A 22381-nucleotide genomic window follows, 5' to 3' on the forward strand; every position below is an offset into this window, starting at 1 on the left:
TTTCAGAATATCCCCTAATGCTCTAAATCTATGAACCAACCAAAAAATGGCTTATCCAAAAAAAAAAAAAAAAAAAACCCACCTTTATTCCTTTAAAACTAGCACTCAAAACAAACCACACCATCTCTTTAAAAAAAAAATAAAAAGCAGCATGGAGTACTCAGTTGGAAAATAGTGGCCAGTAGATAGAGGTAGTTTAATACATTCTCATAGGCCTAAATCAACAGTAAAAGAAATTTGAACGTTACTGTCTGTACAGTAAGCCCTTTAAGAAAAGGCTTTTATTTTCAATTGCTCTAGAAATGCATAAGCATGACATCCTCATACGTTGAGCTCCATAAGCTTAACAGGTATAATTCAAGGGATGGCTCCAGAAAAAGAGAAGTACTGTTTTCTGTGATATTAGTAGAAATCAGCATAGGGCATTTCGCCCATCCATGTAGCTGCAGCTGCTTCAGGACATTTCAGAAGGGAATATAAATACATCCAGTAAGGCTCCACTTCTCTAGAGATCAAAGAACAGGGCCAAGACTAAGGTATGGCGAGGTGCTCCAGCACAAAATGTAAGGGGTCACCAAAACTAATGCAAAAAAAAAATGACTGAAACATATTTGGGGTAAAATTTCAAACCTCATTCTCTATACACTATTGTGTGACAATTTTCTATGAGGGTACAAATATTCTGTGTTGTCCTATACCATAACTGCTAGCCATGTGTGGCTTTGAGCACCTAGCATGAAGCTTAAGTGACCGAAGAACTAAATATTTTATTGAATTGCAACTAATTTAAATTACCACATGTGATTGCCTTGCTTGACAGCATAGCAATAAGTTGCTGAGGCTGGACTCCAACTTGAGATCTTCCTGCCTCAGCCTCCCAAATAGAGGGGCTGGGATTATAGGCATTCCCTCTATGCCTGGCCTCGTTTTTCTACCTAGTATATATATTAGATCGGGCTCTTTATAGTTTGTCATTACTAAAATGATCGTCTTCTTTGTCTAAATCTTTCCTGAGTATTGTAGCCTCATGTGTTTTTCTAATTCTGACTTCTGTTATTCTTTAACATTCTGTAGTATTTTGTTAATTTCTTTACCTCATTTTGAAATAGACTGTTATAAAGTTTGCTGAGTTTAATTTCTGGCATACTTTTGCCATCTGCAGGGATATTCATCTTTTTCTTTTCTATCAGGGGTTGATTGAGCCCAGGGGCACTTAACCACCAAGCCATATCCCCAGACCTTTTATTTTGTGTGTGAAGGTTACCTGGGAGTGAACTCAGGCACTTGACCACTGAGCCACATCCCCAGCTCTATTCAAATTTTATTTAGAGATACGGTCTCACTGAGTTGCTTAGTGCCTTGCCTTTGAACTCATTATCCTTCCACCTTAGCCTTCTAAGCCACTGGTACTACAGGCATGTGTCACCATGCCTGGCAGGGATATTATTCTAATATTTCTTAACATATCTTTGTATACCATTTTACCTTAATGCTTTTCTTTTTTTTAGTTATATGCAAAATTAATTTTCATGAATTTTACAAGTGGGGAATAGTCTTCTGACTTCATGAAGCTCTGTTTTGTGGAGAATTCAAAATATAACTGGTTTCTAGGATTCCTTGGTTCTATCCTTCTCAATTTTAGTCTGGATCTGGTCTTTTCCCCATCATGATCAATTCTGAATCCACTCCCAGAAACTTCTCCTCAGTGAGAAACAATACCCTAAAAGGGAGCACTGCAAGGTCAGGTCTGAGGGAATAAACTGCTTTCTAAACCTTTTGATTCTTCTATCAAGTGGCTCATATACTCCCTACTATTAGAAAGATCAAATCCCTTCCCAGTTTTAGCTACTTATTCCAAATTAGCCACTCTAATTTCTTTTGGGGTTTTTCTATTCCTCAGTCTATATAACATCCTCAGTGCTTCAAGCTTCTTGCTCCCACACAAAACTGAGATTATTCAAAAGTCCTGTGCTGGTAGTTTCTTCCTACCTACTTCATTTTGAGTGTTTGTGTGGATACCATATCATCTAGTTTTGTTGCAGATTTTGTTTGTAGGTTTTTACTTGAGGACTCAGAAAAGCTATGCTGTTGTTGCCATAACCTTCTCAGAATTCTGAGAATTTTAATTTATATTAAATCATTCCCATTCCACAATTACTTCATGAATTAGTACTATCTATACTCCCAAGCACATAGATAAAAAAAGGTTTGGTAACATGACCAAAATTACACACCTAATAAGCTGCAAAACTGGGATTTTAACCTAGATTCTTAAAATCTAGAGCCTAATATTCTTTATTATGATATTTATAGGAACATAATTCATTACACAGGAATGTATTTTACAGCAAACTTTTTTAGAAATTTATCCAATAAAGTGAGAAATATAATAAAACAATTCAAAAGTTTTAGAATCTAGTACAAGTCTTCTAAGTAGTCAGTAGCATATGATAGGCACAGAATCTTACTGGAGCCAATTGAAACCCTGACTCTCAAATCTCATTGATTCCTGAATAGCATTGTTGAGGGCCATAGCGGAGTCCGGATGACACATGGCATTTTTGCCAGAAAGGAGTGGTTGAGAGGTGATGCCAGCAAGCCATTGAGATGATGATAGTTATGTTAAGCTGTGTATTCAATTGTATATTAGACCCCTGCTGTCCGCCTCCACCTGCTACTTTGGATTCTTGGGGTGTTCCTGTTGGTTGGGGAAGTGCCAGAGGAGGGATTTTCTGGTTGGTGTGTGGTGTGGGTAGGGTGAGGGAAGGCCTGCAGAGAATAAAGGACTTCCTGTTTTGAACCTACAAGGCTGTGTGGCGGCTCAGTTATTTTGTGCCCAGCCAGACTGCGGCATAGCACCACAAACTTTAAAGTTAAAATTCAAGATATTATAAAATTGTCCTATCTAATAGCTAGAATATTCATATGTACATGTTTATGAATAGGAAAAGAGCTTTCAAAGTAAGCAAACACTAAAAACCTACCTGATCTACCTCCTGTAGGTGGAGATACAAATAGAGGCTGAATAACATTCTGTGAGGAAACTGGCGAGGTATTACTAGCTTGATTAGCTGCTGTACAGTTAGATAAGACTGCAGCTGGAACATTATTGGCACAGGAAGCTGCAACTGCTGCAGAATTTCCCATCATCTGTAAGTATGAAAGAAAGTTCAGAATTCTTAACTTTGGCTTCTTTAAAAGCATTGGTTTCTTATCTGAACCTACATTATAGAAGATATTTTGTTTTGATAAAACACTGAAAAGTCAAACTTTGTATAAACCCTATATAGAAAGGTTACTTCTTTTAGAAGACACGACATTATTTTGAAAGCTTTTTAATTTTGTTTTCCTGAAAAGGTAAACAAAATGATTCAATGAAACTTCAATGAAAAATTTCCTTCAAACTCCTGTCTTCCATATACCTAGTTGCCTTCTTCCCAACCAGGTCACTTCTGTGTTTCTTGCCAATCATTCCAGAGATTTGTAATGCATATATGCATACACATTTCCCCACATAAACACTTTTTAAATATAAAAGGTGCTTTGCATTTTTTTAACTTCAAGACTTCATGAGATTGCGAGTTTTGCTGCTTAGGAAAAACTCCTCAAGAGAACAGGTTACTTTCTCACAGCATCTATTACAGGGATGAGCATGAAGAGGTAATCAATGGTAACAGACTCCTCTTAAACACCGTCCTCATTGGCAGCCTCTATTTCAGAAACTTACCACTAACTGCAGAGTGCCTGCTACCCACTCTGTTCCTCTGAAATTGCATTCAAAGTCATCTGTGGTCTCTATGGCAAACTCTAGTAGACTCTTGTTAATCTTTGTTGTTTGACCTCTTGGCAGCAAGTGACACTTGACTGTTCCTCAAAATTCTTCCCTCTTCAGAACTTCTACAATATGGAAGCATAATATGCTTTTCTTCCATTCTTGACTATTCATTTTCTATTCATTTTCTAAATTTTGTGAACAGCAGGCTCTGTTCTAATTCTCAATCTCTTCCTTTTCCCAGACAATCCTATTCACTCTTTGATTTCAACTTCCTTTCTTTATGCTGACTCTGAATTCCAGAGGACAGCCTTACATTTAAGTTTCAGTAAAATAAAGATAACTTTGTTAGGTAATTTAATATTAACTCATTCATGATGTAAGAGTTTCATGGTAAAGTACGAGTAGTTTAACATGAACACATAGAACAGTGCCTGGAATACCATAGATGTTTAATCAATTTGTTAAATGAATTTATGAATCACTGTGCCAGGTGCCACAAGATTAAAATACTATTTAAAGAAACACAAGCAGATGCTTAGAAGTATGATGAAGGTAAAGAAAGAGAAAACTAATTTCCTCTATTCAGACCATGTAAATGAATGCTGGCTAACACTAAGAGATTACCTTCTGGGGGTAGCTGTATGAGGTAACTGTATCCTGAGGAGACAAAGAACATGATCTTCTGTCCTGAAGAGACTTTAATGAATACAGAAATATAGTTGAACAAAGAGAAATCTAGAAGCCAACATATTAATAAAATATCTGCTTTGTTTCAATCTTTAAAGCTAAATGAAAGTGATATGTCCTGAAATCATTCAAGTTTTCAAGTGACTACTAAGACAATGGTCCAAAAGGTATCATTCTGGTGCCTGATTTAGGTGACTGCTATATTACTATCCTCATCACAACCAACCAGTCCTCATGGATTGAAACACCTTCTTAGTAGGTCTTTCTTGCCCTAAAAGCTTCAAACACCAATAACAGTTTTCCTAAAAGAAAGCCTTTTATCCGACTATGTAGTTTGGGACAAGGATAGGTTCAGTGCTTGTTTAGCTACATTCTAATTAAGCAGGATGTTAACAGAGTAAGGATTCAAATACTATTTCCCTGTGGCTCAAGACCTTGTTTTTGTGAAAGGAAAGATCATTTTGAAAGGCTTAGACTTATGCATAACAGATTACTGTGGCAGCAAAAATACAGCAGCAAAAAAATTACTTATAAATTTGCTTTGGATTTGGGGGCTGGGAGTGGAACCTCTCATGAGATTCAAAGCTCTAGGGGCATATGATGAATTCAGAACAAAAAGGAACATGGAAAAGTGAAATTAAAGGAACAACAAAGTGTCCCTTCCTGTCACTCATAATGATAAGATTTTTATTTACCTTTTCATTTGGATGGCTATTTCAAGAGATGGTATTGAAAGTATACTCAATATGAGAATAATAATAATGGGGTAGGGAAAACACACTATTTTTCTAACAGGGGCAAAGTAGGGGAAGGAACAAGAAAGGAAAAATAATTATGCATCAGAATTTTCTTCTAATTTCTAAGATGTATAGAAAACTTAACAGTAAAACAAAAGTTTTAGTACCTGAAGATTCCAAGGTTAAAATTAATCATAATTAGATAATAGAAAATAATTATTCCAGTTCTCTTGGGTACATGGTAGGAATGCCTTTCTAGGTTCCATCTAAAGTTAGGTATGGCCATGTGAGTTATCTGACCAATGAAATATGAGCAGAAATGTTAATAGTCAATGTTCAATTTCTGTATCTTTTATCCTGCTGAACTGTGAAAGTATGAGCCCATCACTCCAGATCTCTGAGTGACAATGATAAACAGAAGGCCATAACCATCCTGCACTGGACATATAACATTATCAAGGACAACTTTTCCTATGTGCAGTCAACTGAGTCTTTGGTGGGGGTGGGGGGGTGGAAGAGTGTTAATGCAGCAAAATCTGAAACAGAAACTGGTAAGTAGAAGTAGGGTGCTGCCATAACAAAAACCTAACTGGGAAGGAGATAATGATTGGTGAAATGAATTAGAAATGCAAATGTTAGTATTATGTTTTGACTATTATCAGCAGTTTAGCAAGGTCTTTTCAGAGATGTATGTAGGAAAAAGTTGGCAGTGTGTAGAGAGGAATGATAGTGAATAGACTAGACAGTCCTTGTATCTAGGGACTCATAAGATTGAAGAAAGCATGTTTCAACCCTAAACTATATAATATAAATGCTTTGGATGATGAAGACCAGTTAAAACTCAGTTTTGCAGCATTAAATAAAATCACTGTTAAAATCTTTGAGTGCATTAAGATGCCTCAAAGCAAGTGTTCAACTAGGGATATAATCGGTGTACTTAGACAAAACACCTCATGAAAAAGTATCCAAAGGTATGTCCCTTCCATCAATCCTTGATGAGCTCAATGTACTTGCAATCAAGTAGAAAGAACTCAAGGATAAGAAACCAAAGAATTATAGCAAATCTAAGTAGTATATCTATAAAAAATGGAATTGTTAGTATAGCTTTTGGTACCAGAAATATAGGAATCAAACAGAATCCAAATAAATTCAACTCAGAGCCAAAGAAACCATGAGCCAGGACTAAAACCATTCAAGGGAAATAAAAATCCTTGAACCCCTATCTTCTCTAAGAAGCAGGCTGAGAAAGTCACTCAGTTACTAAGGAAGGATTATCCTCCAGTGGCTACTTCAAATATGGTCAATAATAATAAATCAGAGAATAGTCCCTATGTGCAGCATGGTAGCCCTCACAATGTGTACCCATATAAATCTCAGAATTGGTACAGACCATTAACTATGTTTCTTATACTTTCCCCCTTTCTGAGTAGTAAGAACTTTACTGTAATTTTTACACTATCCCACCACTGTAAATTTGGGAGAGGGGTGTTAAACTTGGTGGTTTTGGGTTCAGGCCTCAAGATCAAGAGGAACTGTACCAAATTTTTGCCTTCCAGGCACACAGAGATTAGACTCTTTAATGAGACCTTCTGTGGTCAACAAAATTAAAAAAGAAAGTAATGCATCATCTCCAGTGAAAGCTTTAAGACCCAATGCACCATTTATCACCTTTTATTTCAAAAATAGATGGAGCATCCACAGCCTGAATACCTGAGCAAACCTTCCTATAGACCTTCACTGGATATGTAGCATAATCAGAAAGTATACTTGTTAATAATATTGGAATTTAAAGCCCATTTTGATACAAAAAATCATAATAAAATCTTCTAAATGATCATCACTACCAATGTTAGAATGTCCTCTCATACCACTTCATAAGGGATAGATCTAACCAGAATTAATTTCATAAAAGTGGTATGATGTTAGATGTATTACTTAATTTCTATGCTTCAATTTCATCTACAAAATGAGAATATAATTAATTGCCTCATAGGGCTATTCTGATTTAAATAATTTATATATAGTTCTTAGAACAGTGGCCTAATACATAGTGGATATGAGTTTATTAGTATTTGCTATTATTAAATACCTACCAAGTTTGCTGTAGACACAGTTGTGCTATATACACCTGAAGTTTCATAGTCTGGCTCTAGAGGATATAGCCAAAGGGGGGAAAAAAGTAGCATTAATTTATAGTTTGAAATTCCACCAACAATGATAAATGTCAGATTACATCTCACTGACCTGAAGGATAAAGATACTCCTCATGATATTCCCCTAAAAAAAAGGCAAGACAAAAGTGTTTACATAGGTCTTTATAGCTCAGCAGATCCAAACAGACAACACTTGCTTTTTTTTCTCTTAAGTTTTATGAATATATTTTCAAAACTAAAATGTATACATTCTTGAAAGTGATTGGAGTTTTTATAGTATTCAATAGACATTGAATCTAAGAATTAGCTACAAATAGTACAAATTTCTCTTCAAAATCCCCTTAGCTCTTAGCTAGGGTTTTTACATCTGTTTGAACGCTCTGCCCACTTTTTCCATGTAAGAGTAGTATAGTGTAGCAATCAAGAACATAACTTTATCCAGTGACTTGGGAGGCTGAGGCAGGAGGATCACAAGTTCCAAGCCAGCCTCAGCAACTTAGTGAGACTCTGTCTCAAAATTTAAAAATAAAAATAAAAAATGGGCTAGGGATATGGCTCAGTGGTTGAATATCCCTAGGTTCAATCCCTAGTACACACACACACACACACACAAAAAAAAAAAAAAACATTACTTTAGGCCACTTATTTAATCTTTGTACTTCTTTATGGTAAAAATAGGGATAAAATACCTAGTTCATATGGGTTTTGAAGAATGTTAAGTTAAATGAAAATAAATTAGCATGGTGGTGACATATATAGTTAGCACTCAAGTAGTGACTATAATATAATCGGACTATACCCCATAGTTTTCTGAGGTAGACATTAAAGAACTATCTCAAGCCTTATTTGTTTTTCAGCCTATTTCACGCAATACTTGTAAAATAATTTTCTCCTCAAAAGATGACTCAATAAAATATGAAATATTTTACTTTAAGATCACTATAACAGGGCTGGGGGTGTGGGTCAGTGGTACAGCATTTGCCTAGCATATATGAGACACTGGGTTCAGACTTCAGTACCACATAAAAATATAAACAACAAAGTTATAAAAAAATATTATAGGGCTGGGATTGTAGCTCAGTGGTAGAGTGCTCACCTAGCATGTGTGAGGCCCTGGGTTTGATCCTCAGCACCATATATAGATAAATAAATAAAGGTTAAAAAAAATCACTATAACATTGAAATGCAGAGAAAAATCAATCTTCAATTTGGCAGATTTCCACCAAATAAAACACCAGAAGTCTAAACTGGATTTGATTCTGAAACATCACTCATAAACCACACAGGCCTTCAACTCCTCTGAACAACAGGGTTTAAGGTGAGAACTAAGATTAAGTTACTACAAATGTGCCACTCCGGGTGAGAAAACTATTTAAAGCTACCCATGACAGCTAAAAGAAAAAGAGTCATCTGAATAAAAAAGCAAAATATGAGCATTCTTAAGCATATGCATGTATAAATATTTTACAGATCACTCTTGTACTAAAGATTTTGCCCTCATTCAATTCCTAGAAATATCTACTCTTATTTTCCTAAATATAAGTAGCACAAAGAATATCACAAGCAAGAAGGAACCTAATTAATATAATCAAGTCATTCAAATACCACAAACCCCAATCATCCAGAATTCTTCCAGGAGACAGATCTCACTTAATAGTAAATGGTAAAAAATAAACACAATCCACAGTGGAACGTATGTTAAGGATACAAATGTACAACTTTAGACATGGACCCATCTCTGTGAATCACAAAGGACCACATATTATATGATTCTGTTTATATGAAATTTCCAGAATAGGTGAAATCCATAGAGATAGGAAACATTACTGGTGATAGTCAAGGGCTGAGGGTTTGGTAGTAAATGAGGAGTGGGCCCTTGTGAGTATATAGATTCTATTGGGGATAATAAAAATGTCCTAAAATTAACTGTGAAGTTTGAATATAGTAAAAATCACAGAACCTTACACTTCAAAAGGGTAATTGAATGGTATATAAATTATAAAGCTGTTACAAAAAGTTATATATCTGCCATTTACCAAGGGTATGACCTTGGCCATATCATTTACCTCTGAACCTCAATTTTCTCATATATAAAACAGGAATACCACATTCCTCGGGAGGATACAGTAAGAACTACATTAAATTATAAACATAATTACTTATTAAAATGAATGGCATCATTGTGTTTATACAGATAGATTTCATTTCTATGGGTGAAGAAGTTATTTTGCAGTAGTCTTGTAAAATAAAGCTAGTCAAATGAAAAGGCTAACATACAAATGATGAGGACAACTATAAATAGCACTTTACTGGGCTGGGGCTATAGCTCAGTGGCAGAGTGCTTGCCTAGCATGCGTGAGGCACTGGGTTCAATCCTCAGCACCACATAAAAATAAATAAATTTTAAAAATAGTACCTTACTAATAAGGAATAGATATTTTCCATTCTGATAACTCACCAAATCATAACTCTAAATCAAAGACCTATGCAGAAAGCTGAAAATGATTTATAACACTACAGTGGCTTATTTAAACAGAAGTCTGTTCTTTTGAGAAATAACACCTTTTGAGGACATCTTTGAAAAACCAGCAAGCTGAGGTAAGAACTTTGAATTCTTTCAAAACAAGCTAACAGAGTAAGAACTCAAAGCCAAACCTATGATCTACTTCATAGCCTTGATGTGCTAATGCCATAAAATCATCTTTTAAAAAGTATTTGACAATAATTGACTCACCACTGTCAGTCTGAACATTGCCCTCCTCTGAATTGAAAGTCTGTTTGCCTGAGCTATGACCCCGTCTTGCAACACAGTATCCCGAAGCAGCAGGAACCATTGTAGCAGGACCTCCTTGGTTCTATACCAAAGAGAGACATATACACATGCACTTTCATTGGTCAGAAAAAAACTAGAGGGATATTTTTAAAGAAACTAACACTGTGAATTGCTGTTATAAAAAGTCTCTAAGTAAATGTTTTAAAATTGTATTTTTCAGAATAAAAATATGTGAAGTAATGATGAAGGAAACAAAATATTGGAGCTGGGGTTGCAGCTCAGTGGTAGAGTGCTTGTCTAGCATGTGTGAGGCACTGGGTTCAATTCTCAGCAACGCATATAAATAAATGAACAAAATAAAGGACCATCAATGTCTAAAAAATATTTTTAAAAAACAATATTAGCAAATATATAGGGGTAAGATTGTCTACCTCTACCCCTTATTTAATAACAACTTTTTAAAAAGTTTCATCACACATCTTTAAAAACTCTTAAGATGAGCCAGGCATGGTGGTGCATGCCTGTAATCCAGCTCGGGAGGCTGAGGCAGGAGGATTGAAAGTTCAAAGCCAGCCTTAGCAGCAGCGAGGTGCTAAGCAACTCAGTGAGTCTATGTTCCTAAATAAAATAAAATACAAAAACAGAGCTGGGGAAGCAGCTCAGTGGTTGAAAGCTCATGGTTTTGAAGAAGGGGTTTATTGTTTATAGAAAAATGTTAAAATTTATACATTTGATTTACTTTTTTTTAAAAAAGGAAAAACAAGTTTTTAAAAATACTTCTAGTTGTAGATGGATATAATCACTTTATTTTTAATGTGGTATTGAGGATTGAACCCAGTGCCTAACACATGCTAGGCAAGCAAGCACTGTTCCACAAGCCACAACCCCAACTAGTAATTAGCTTTTTAAGTGAAGCTTTGGCTACTTACAGGTACAGTTGGATAAGCAGTCTCTCCTCCTTCTTCAACTTCATAAAATGTAATAGTTTCTTCCAAGCCACTGGGTATCTGCCCATTCACTGGGACAAAGGCATACTGGCACTCCTTATTCATACAACGCATCTGGCGGTGACTACGTCTAAATGAACTTGCGTAGTTCAGAAAATAAAAAAGGGAAATGTGATAAAATATGGTAGGTAATTTGTTCATGATTTCTAAGTAACAACTAAAACATTTCAAAGTTGACATTTAAATATCAGTCCATATTATCAATGCTCAGCAATGAAACTACACTTACCCATTTTTTTCTGACTCCTAACACTTATAATACTTACCGAGATCTATAGGAGAAGTTATCATAGCTCTGGCAGCACCTTTTACCTGGGCCAGGGTAAAAACTAACTTTAGGGCCCGGCATGTTGTGCCTGTTTAGAAAGCGAGGTGAATCCCTAAAAATGAAGGGAAAGGAAAACAGAACTCTTTACTCTGACTCTTCAGTCTCTATTAAATAGAATCATCACACCTTTCTGAAAATATTCAAGAGCTTTGCTATTCTTAATATTGGTATCAGGCCTACCCAATATTAATGGATACAATATCATATCACATGGACACTCATTTTGATGGCATTCTATCTTTGAGCATCGATTCCTCTGCTTCACATTTCCTTAGACTATGAGAATGCAAATATGCAAACGGACTCATTTGACAAGAATTTAAGTATTCATCAGTTCTATGCTCTCTTTAGGCAAAGAGTATAAAAGATACTGAGACTACTAAGGAACTTTTCAATTCTATTGTAATTATGTCTAGTAATTATTTCCAAGATCTAAATAAAGACATTATCATGAAAGTCAGTTAAGTCTCACCTGGGCATCCCATATCCCCGACCTTGTCTGTGAGAGGAATTCGGAGAATGAAAATGTTCATCGGATAAACCATCGCCTCCTGTCGGTGAATAGTGAAGTGGAGGTTCGTGCCCATAACGCATCTCATGCTGAAGCCTGGGTGCAATGAGGGAACCTCCCTTGCTATACGCCATAGTCATATAAACCTCTTTCCCTCGAACTTTCTTGAACAATTTCTTCCGCTGCTTCATGTCCATCTCTGACATGGCTTTTAGGCAAAAAAGTAACAAATTTCATAACCAAAGCAAAAGGTCCAGTGTTCCCACACTGCCTTAAATTCTCAAAAGTTTTTCTTAACAAAGCAAATGGATTGCTGGGTATCATGGCACATGCCTGTATTCCCAGCAGCTCAGGAGGCTGAAGCAGGAGGATCTTGAGTTCAAAATAACCCCAGCAACTTAGTGAGAAACTCAGTGAGACCCTGTCTCTAAATAAAATACAAAAGGGCTGGAGATGTGCCTCAATGGTTAAGTGCCCCTGGGTTCAATCTCCAGTACCCCCCCCCCAAAAATAGATGGAAGGAATTTGTATTTTACATGGATGTACTAGATACTCCACTTGGAAGAGCAAAATCAACAGATAATTTCTGTATCAATAGGTATTTGAGTACCTTTAGTACAGGTAGATTCTGTCATCAAAACATTAAGTCATCCAGTCCCCTGCATCACTATTACTATTTTAAATATTTTTTTTTAGCTGTAGATGGACAAAATGCCTTTATTTATTATTTTTATGTGGTGCTGAGGATCAAACCCAGTGCCTCACACTCATAAGATGAGTGCTCTATCACTGAGCCACAATCCCAGCCCCTTATTACTGTTTTCAAAGAAAGTATGCTTAATATCTCTAGCTGCTTTTTTTTTGGGGGGGGGGGTGGTACTGGAGATTGAACCAGGGCCTCATACATGCTGGGTAAGAACTCTAAACTGAGCTATACCTCCAATCCTTTCTATTTTTTATTGTGAGACAGTCTCACTAAGCTGCCAAGGGTAGCCACAAAATTGTGATCCTCCTGCTACAGCCTCTCAAGTCACCAGGATTACAGGGATGTGCCACTCTGCCCAACTACTGGCTATTTAGGAGGTATTCTGCTCATTCTTTGAAAAATATTTTCCCCTCAAGTTTTAGAGCCTAAAATCTATACCAGCTTATGGTTATACAAAGTCCATTAGAATAGTGGTTTCTCATTCTGGGACAATTTTGTCACTTCCTTCCTCAGGATACATTTGGTAATGTCTGGAGACATTTTAGTTGTCAGAACTAGGCAGAAGTGCTACTGGCATCTAGTGAACAGAAGCTAGGGATCATCTTGCCATGCACAGGACAGACCCCTTTACACCATCCCAAAATACCAATAGTGAGGAGGTTATGAAACCCTATGCTACAACAGGACATATGATATACCTTTTAAAAAGTACAACACAGGTAAGTTAAAAAAAAAAGGGGGGGGAGGCTACAAAATGGGGGAAATAAAAGAAAACCTTAAGCGTACAAACCCATTTCTGGGACAAAGCCTCCAGATATTTTCTGGTAACCTCTTCCTTTCCGAATGGCATTCCAGGAAGAAACAGGTGTCACTTGTGTAACTGGTTTTAAGTCAGCCAGTGGAACAACATGCCTTAAAGTTAAAGATACCAACATGAAACCACTGCAACAGACTTAACTCTAATTCAGTATATAAACCCCACTCCTACTTCATTTTCAAGTATATTTTAAACCTGTTGATACTAGCTTGCCATAGGTTTGGTTGCTTTTTGTTTTTTTCCTTTTCGGTTAAAAAACCGCAGAGTAGTTTGTAAAATTTCACAGCTGTTTGTATTATCATCACTGTCTACAAAACAAACTGGTAGACAGAATTAATTCACAAATATTTGCTACCCCTCCTTAAAGGAGGATCCAATTTCCCCACTCCATTGACTTACTTTGGTCATAAAATTGTAAGATGTTTTAAGGACCAGAAACTGATCTGTCATGTTCTCACTATTTTCCCTGCCTGCGATTATGGATGTATGTGTCACAACAGAGCCTTTGTGAGCCTGGGTCTTCCTTTATTGATTCATCATGGACATGCTAAATGAGAAAAATGAACTTTATTGTTTTCAGCTGCTGAGGTTTTTTGTTTGTTAGGTCAGCATCGTTTAAAGGCTCTTAAAGTTGACTAACAGCATCACCTGGAAACTTGTTAAAAGTTCCAATTTGGGGGCTCCACCCCAGACTTACTGAATCAGAAACTAAGGGGATTGGGCTCAAATCTGTTTTCAGAAGTCCTCCAGGTAAAATTTGAAAAGGATTGGACTAGTTTATCTTGAATACTGGCAAAAACTTAGAAAACATAATTGGAAAAATGCTTTGCTATTAAAACTGTTAAAAATTCTAGTAACAAGACAATGACATGATTTGGAAACTTTTACCCATAAGTGATACCTATATTGAGATTTCACACTTCATCAATGCTTTAAAGTTCAAGATAATAAGGGCAGTACCAGATATGAATCCGGTTCTCCTACTAACATCCTCATAACTTTCAATTTAATATTATAAAAAAGCTGAATCAGGAGCCAAAGATCTTAGTAATTTAACAATTATTTCTTACTTTTCTGCCAATTCTTCAATAAATACAGTTACAGAGTTGTTCTCATTTCCAACTTCTTGAATATGAGCATTATAATATTTCCCACTTGATTCCAAGCGAACCTGAAAGACAAAAGTCATGATAATACACCTAGTTCAGTATTTATTTATAGGTCTTGCTCCTGCAATACAAAATTATCACTTGTCCACCAAACAGAATTCAATGTCTACATTTTTAAAAGAATTGACATTGACAATCTGGGACAATGAAGGAGGCACATAGAACATCATTTTATCTAATCACCACAAAAGCCTATAATTAGAATTTAACACAAACTTTTTTTTTCCTAGCATTGTGTAATAAATCTTATTTTGCTCATATTAATGACTAAAAGCACAATCTTAGAAGAATAAATCATTGATTCTTTAAAGATGAAACTAACCTGACACTTGTCTCCCAGATAATACTGTCTCCCAGCATACTCCATGTACTCAGATTTTTGAAGTTCTATTATTAAAAGAAAAAAAAAAGATTAAAACTCAACTGAACTGGTCCCTTTCCTACTTTATTTAACATTATTTAATGTCCTAATTCACTTTTGCCATGGTGCTTTTGACAATACCACTAAAAGGTAAAATCTAGGGGGAAAGTCCCCAAAAGCCATTTTATCAATCTTAATGGGTTATTCCTGTGGTAAATTTATAGCGACTTGGCCAGAACAGTTTTGTGATTTAAAACATAAGTAGGTGAACACTGGGAGTTTGTAATCTCTTTGGTCAAACACTAAAAAGGTACAATCTGAAAGTAATACTATGCAGCTTTTCCCAAAAAAAGTTTTTTGTTTTTTAAAAACAACTTACTACATTAGGACCTAGGCTTAATCTCATTCTAATTAACTACACCTAGGATCACTGAGGTTCAATGAGTTCAATGTTAAAGGCTTATGCTGAAGTCAGTATTTTAAGTTTTAGTTTGATCAATTCAGTCACAAGGAGAGAGAACCAATTACCTATTTCAAGGGTTGGAGAATTTCTGTAAAGAGCCTAAGATTAACTATTTTAGATTTCATGGGCTATACAGACTGTTAGAACTACTCAAATCTGTTGTAGACCTAATTTATGTACGATCAAATTTAAATTTTATATAAGTTTCATGTGTAGCACAATATACTGTTTTTTTCCCTGCCATTTAAAAATGTAGGGACTGGGGTTGTGGCTCAGTGGTAGAGTGCTTGCCTAGCATGTGTGAGGCACTGGGTTCGATTCTCAGAACTGCATATAAATAAATGAAATAAAGGCCCATCAACATCTAAATTTTTTTTAAATAAAATAAAAATGTAAAGACCCTCTGTATATATCCAAAGGACTTTAAAACAGCATACTACAGCAACCCTGCAACACCAATATTTATAGCAGCACAATTCACAATATCTAACATATGGAACCAATCTAGATGCCCATCAAGATGACTGTATAAAGAAAATGTGGTTCATATCCACGATGGACTATTACTCAGCAATAGAAAAGAATCACTTTATGACATTTTGCCAGAAAATGGATGGATCTAGAGACTATTATGCTAAGTGAATAAGCCAATCCCCAAAGATTAAATGTTCTGATATGTGGATGCTAACTCACAATAAGGGTGAGGGGTGTCACAGAAGTTCAGTTGATTGGACAAAGGGGAATGAAGAGAAGGGAGGGAGGATAGAATAGGAAAGACAGTAAAATGAATCTGACATATAACTTTACTGTGTACATGTATGTATATACCACAGTGAATCTGAAAATCATGTACATCTACAAGACTGGGATCCTAATAAGATATATTCCATGTTTGTTTAAATATTTCAAAATAGATTCTACTGTCATGTATAGCTAAAAAGAACAAATAACTTTTTTAAAAAAAATTTAAAAATTTAAATGCCATTCTTATTAGCTCATGAATCAAAAATAGCTGGTGAATCAGATCTGATATACAGGCCTGATCTATTCATCTTTCATTGAGGGTGGTTCTCAACTCTTTAAATTTCAGATGAACTTACTCCCAGCCACTAAAGGTTTCTGGTTCTCCTACAAGTTATCAAATATCTCCAAATATTCTTTGCACAGTTTTAAGTTCCAGCTAAGCATTAGACCCTAAAAGATCCCTCCCCAAAGATCTAACCAACTTCTAAACCAATTTGTTTCCTCTTTGAAATTTAAATCATAAAGGAATAAGATTAAAGGTACCACACTGCGTTATTTTTTCAACTGTATGATGAAATGTCTCTTATAAGAAACAAATTGAAAATTATTCTCCTGAAGCAGTAATGAGTAAGTATTCTGTTGATGTTTCATTACCTTTTCTGCTGTCCAACCAAACATCAAATTCTACATTACGATAGATTTCTGGATCCAAGGCTTTGAGCACTTTATAGGGGAAGAGCATCTTCGATGGATTTTCTGGAGACTAAAACACAAATAATCAAGCTATAGACTCACCATCCTTAGCTTATATCCTCCTTCTGTGAAGGGGGAAGCTTCATTCTTCCCTCTTCATTTCTTCTTTTTTAAAACTATGCACATTGCCTCCCTTCCCTTCTTAATTAAAACAAGAAAAAAGAAAATGAATTTCGCCATGCTTTTAATATCAGGAGTCTCACAGTTCAAATAATCTAAGTTTTAAGATGGCAAAAGGGAAATATTGTCTGGAACAGCCAACAACTCAGGACACTCATAAACCAATGCAATGTAGACCAGGATTAAAAAATTCAGTCTGGCTGGGCACAATGGCACATGCCTGTAAACCCAGTGGCTCAGCAGGGAGACAGGAGAATCGCCTGTTCAAAGCCAGCCTCAACAACAATAAAAAAAAAAAAAAAAAAAAAAAAAGAGTGAGGTGCTAAGCAACTCAGTGAGACGGTATCTCTAAATAAAATACAAAATAGGGCCAGGGGTGTGGTGGCTCAGTGATTGAATGACACCGAGTTCAATCCCTGGTACCTCCCAAACTCCCAAAATCAGTCTGACAGATGGCAAGGCTGTTAGTTGAAAATTACTATTCATGTTGGAAAAATCTAAAACTGTTTGAGAATCCAGTATTATTTAAAAGAAGTGCTACACTAAAAAGTCTCTTAAAAAAAAAAAAAACTGTTTGGGCTGGGATTGTACCTCAGTGGTAGAGTGAGTGCATGCCCTAGCATCTGTGAGGCACTGAGTTTCAGTCCTCAGCATCACATAAAAATATAGGTATTTTGTCCATAAAAAATTCAATCTGTGCTATTCAACAAATGTTATCTTGATATACAGAAATGTTTCTGTATCCTAAAAATCACATGCTAATGCCAAGTTTATTTTGGTCAACTTCTGTTAAAATTTCCAAAAGAATACCATTTTCTCCTGTTTTCATAAGATTTCATCATATTAAAAAGTGTTCCAAAATTACCAGCATCTGAGGCACACACAGATTACTGTAACAGTATATGCCCTATTTAGCAAGTCTCAACTGAAAACTTACTTGAGGCCCATAGACCATAAAATTTGTTTCTCCAAATTAAGAGACTGATTAGCACCTAGTTTCAAGAATAGAAAAGGCATAATTTTCTTCAATGAAAACAAAAACTAAACCTTAGCATCAGAAGACTGATAATATATTGTTTGTAATTTTGTTTTAGCTTAAAAAGAAAAGCTTTGTAAGTTTTTCAAATATCCAGAGTTTGTTTTCAAAACTTTTAAATTTCATAAGAATAAAAATTCAGAGAAAACACATATTTTACATTTTCAAATAGGTAGCACTTTCACACAAGAAAACATGACCAACTCCTCTCTCAGCCCCATAATAATTAGAACAGATCATCTGATCTTAATAATTTTAGGTTACATTAACTAGATTATGAAAATTCTTTGCCTTAGAAAATATCAAACCTTTGATTCTTCTGTTTCTTGATTATGGCTCTCTAGTGTATTTTCATCCTTGCAGGAGGCACCCCACTCATCAGTCCTAATTGAAAAGATTTAGAGCAAAGAGCTTTATATAAATGCAGCAGTTACTGGTCTCATGTCTAATGACTATACTACCACCTAGTGGTAAATCAGCTCAGTTCTAAAAAATGAAGCAAGTAAGTTTTCACTCAATACCCACTTTATTTTCTAAACCCCAAAGTTTTTGACTAAATTTATTTAATAACAGCTGCTTCCTCAGAAGGACATAATCTACACTCCTACTGTATACCAGAGACAGACACTGAAAAACTCCTAAAACTTCCCTTAGGCCAAGAGATTTTTCTATGAGCTAGATGTATGTGAAGCAAGCATTCAACCTCAGTTATCATTTTGAAATAATGATCCACAGCCTACCTATACCAAAATATTTGGGTGTAATTATTTTTTGAAAACTAGATTCCTAGACCCTCTGACCTCAAATTTTGTGAAGTGAAGTTAGGTCCAGGAAATTACATAATAAACACTCTGAATAATTCTTATACAATTAAAGTTTGAGAATCATATGCTAACTCTAAAGTCTCTTCCAGTAAAAAAAAAAAAAAAAAAAAAAAAGGATCATGGGCTTGGGTTGTGGCTCAGTGGTAGAGCACTTGCCTAGCACGTGCAAGGCCCAGGTTTGATCCTTAAAAATAAAGGTATTGTGTCCGACTACAACTAAAAAATATTTATTTTTTAAAAAACAGATCATGACTTGAATAGAAACCCCAAAGTCTGAACATCTTAACAACGTTTATCTTTTTAATAAAACTTCTCTCTCCTCATTAAAAGAAATGTATATCCTTAACATACATATACAGGTATGTTTGTGTACATATGTAATTTAAGTGATAAACTTGCCAGGTCCCTTCCACTTTCATATCATGATGCACAGAAACATGATTATTATGTAACAGTCCCTTTTCCATTATTACCTATCCTCAGTTGAATTCTTGTAATCAATATAGGCATTCTCACTTCCAGTCACAGCAATGTTTCTGTTCCTTTTGGAACCACTTCGAAATACCTCAACTGCAGTTTTCAATGCTTCTTCATCCACAACAAAGACATCTTTATAGAGAATTTCATACAATATAGCTGAAGAAAAAAGGACCAAAACTTCAATTGTCAAAATGTGACATTTTTATAAGTGTGAAAAGTCACAATCCAGCATACAAATTCTACAGATACCAACAAGTTTTTTTTTTGTTTTGTTTTGTTTTTTTTAAGCTGTATGTAGTGGATCCCTCAAATTAAAGACTAGCAACAGCCAGGCACAGTGGCACATGCCTGTGGCTTGGGAGACTTAGGCAGGGAATTTTCAAGTTCAAGGTCAATCTCAGCAACTTAATTAGACCCTGTATCTAAAAAAGGACTGAGGAAATCGCTCAGTGGTAAAGTGTCCCATGTTCAATCCCCAGTTAAACAAACAACAAATCCAGCAACTTAAATACTAGCAACAAATTGTGTGAAATCACACCTAAATATTTATGAAGATTTCACATACCCTGACAAATGGCTGCACTTGATTGAAATTGTTTTGAGTAGACAGAATCATAATGACCATTACTTGAAGAGCACAGAAGAATCTGAAGAAAAACACACATAACACATTACAGTTATGAAATTTACTTGATAACCAATCAGAAATTGTTTTATCAGTAATTGATAAACTAAATTAATATATTAATTTTTAAAATGACTTTAAAAAATGAAAAAGTAAATGCTAGTTATTCTTAAAAGATATTTTCTTGACCGCGACTTTTAAATGTCAAAAATAAAATCACTAATGAAGTTCCTTCCACTGTGAGCCTTGGTCATGTTCCTTTAATACACCAAATAAGTCCTGATCTGCACATTTTTAATAAGATGGTAACAATTACAAACTGAGTTACTGAAAATAACAAAATGCCTAAAAAAATTTAAAAAAAACATCCTAACTTCTATGAATAACTAGAGAAATTACATCAAATCTCAAGTTCAGATTTAGGGAGGAAAGGGACTTGATGGGATTCATTCAAAAGCTATCTACAACAGCAATATATCAATACATTATATAGGAGGAATACTGCTAGAGAAACTTTTTCATATCTCTCTTGGAAAGACACTGAGATGACTACAAAATTGAGGGGTTAACTTCTTAGCTAATTCCTTCAATCCTTGGTTTAAAAAAAAACAAAACTCAAAAGTAATGCTTGTTTCCAGGTGGCGACACATGCCTATAATCCCCGCAGCTCGGAAAGAGGAGACAAAATTCCAAGTTTGAGACCAGCCTGGGCAATTCAGACAAACCCCATAGCAAAATAAAAATGGGCTGAGCATTACCTGGCAAATTTCTAAATATACAAATCTCACCTCAGGCAATGCTCTACACAATTGTTAAATACAAAAACTAACACTCCTCTTCCTCAAACAACTCTGATTATATCACACCTTCCCTTAAAAACTTTCAATTAGGATTCACGGTTAAAAGTAGTGATGTCAACTAGCATCTGCATATTAGAGAAAATATTTGGCCTTTGGTTTTGTAGGATTGGCTTATTTCGCTTAGCATGGTATTCTCCAACTTGAACCATTTACTGGCAAATTCCATAATTTTACTCTTCTTTAAAGCTGAGTAATATCCCATTGAGAGAGAGAGAGAGAGAGAGAGAGAGAGAGAGAGAGAGAGAGAGAGAGAGAGAGAGAGAGTGTGTGTGTGTGTGTGTGTGTGTGTGTGTGTGTGTGTGTGTGTGTGTGAATCTCATTTTCTTTATCCATTCATCTATTGAGGGACACCTAGGTTGGTTCCATAGTTTAGCTACTTGAATTGAGCTGCTATAAACATTGATGTGGCTATGTCACTGTATGTTTTCTCTAATATGTGGTGCTAACTAACAAATAAGGCGGGGGGGTGGCACTAGAGAAGAACAGCATTACCTTAGATTAGGTAGAGGGAAATGATGGGAAAGGAGGGGAGGAGATGTGGGGATAGGAAAGATAGTAGAATGAAACAGTCATTATTACTGTATGTATATGTGTGACTGTATGACCAATGATTCTGCAACATGTACACTCAGAAAAATGAGAAATTATATACCATCTATGTATATCAAAGTGCATAAATGCATTCTACTGTCATGTATAACTAAATAAAACAAATTTAAAAAATAAAAAGAGTAGTGATGTCTAAAATTTACTTAAAAGTGATCAAAAATTATTACTCAGCCATAAAGAATGAAATTATGGCATTTGCCAGTAAATGAATGGAATGAGACTATCATGCTAAGTGAAATAAGCCAATCCCCCCAAAAACAAAGATACAATGTTCTCTCTGAAATGAAGATACTGTCTCACAATCGCAGGGGATGGGGGCAGTGGAGATTCACCGGATTGGACAAGGAGGCAACTGGGGGGGAAAAGTGGAGATGGGAATGGGAAAAACAGTAGAATGAATGTGACATAACTTTCTTATGTTTATATGTAAATACACAACCAAGGAAACTCCACATCATGTACAACCACAGGAATGGGAAGTTATACTCCAAGTATGTATGGTATGTCAAAATACATTCTACTGTCATGTATAACTAAAGAATTTTTAAAAATGATCAAAAAGTAAGCTGGATTGGTGAATGGATAGAGATGGATGTATGATAAAACAAGGATATTAAAATGTCAAAAGGCTTTAGGGGATGGTAGGTATATGAATGTTCACTATAAAACTCTTTCAACTTATCTGAATATTTGAAAATCTTCAAAACTTGAAAAGCTGTGTTGGAAAAAAAGCTTCAATCAACTATTTTTTAGAATGAAGAGATAAATTCTTTGGCATGGCTTTCTCCACCCCTCAATACATAACTATAACCTATCTTTTCAGCATTGACCTCCCCACAACTA

The 22381-nt window shown here is 35.5% G+C and overlaps 1 protein-coding gene across 14 annotated transcripts in view; it reads right to left on the reverse strand.

The window, feature by feature from the left end:
* The window catches only part of Alg13 (ALG13 UDP-N-acetylglucosaminyltransferase subunit), a 71149-nt gene that overhangs the window by 14094 nt on the left and 34674 nt on the right, over positions 1-22381 (reverse strand). For 9 of the 14 annotated variants that reach the window (XM_013357758.4, XM_013357757.4, XM_021725194.3 and 6 more), the window contains 15 exons: positions 20010-20091; positions 19438-19600; positions 18449-18524; positions 16886-16994; positions 14986-15050; positions 14565-14665; positions 13468-13589; positions 11933-12179; positions 11399-11512; positions 11055-11211; positions 10087-10207; positions 7444-7476; positions 7293-7348; positions 4400-4471; positions 2985-3150 (listed from right to left, as the gene is read on the reverse strand). In XM_013357758.4, coding sequence (XP_013213212.2) covers positions 2985-3150; positions 4400-4471; positions 7293-7348; positions 7444-7476; positions 10087-10207; positions 11055-11211; positions 11399-11512; positions 11933-12179; positions 13468-13589; positions 14565-14665; positions 14986-15050; positions 16886-16994; positions 18449-18524; positions 19438-19600; positions 20010-20091 — 1684 coding nt within the window. Of the gene's footprint in view, positions 1-2984; positions 3151-3728; positions 3898-4399; positions 4472-7292; positions 7349-7443; positions 7477-10086; positions 10208-11054; positions 11212-11398; positions 11513-11932; positions 12180-13467; positions 13590-14564; positions 14666-14985; positions 15051-16885; positions 16995-18448; positions 18525-19437; positions 19601-20009; positions 20092-22381 lie in introns of those variants that run through there. The other 5 variants (XM_013357760.4, XM_040284467.2, XM_013357759.4 and 2 more) reach the window with 5 other exon arrangements.

This window comes from Ictidomys tridecemlineatus, chromosome X, assembly GCF_052094955.1.
Source record: "Ictidomys tridecemlineatus isolate mIctTri1 chromosome X, mIctTri1.hap1, whole genome shotgun sequence".
NCBI lineage: Eukaryota > Metazoa > Chordata > Mammalia > Rodentia > Sciuridae > Ictidomys > Ictidomys tridecemlineatus.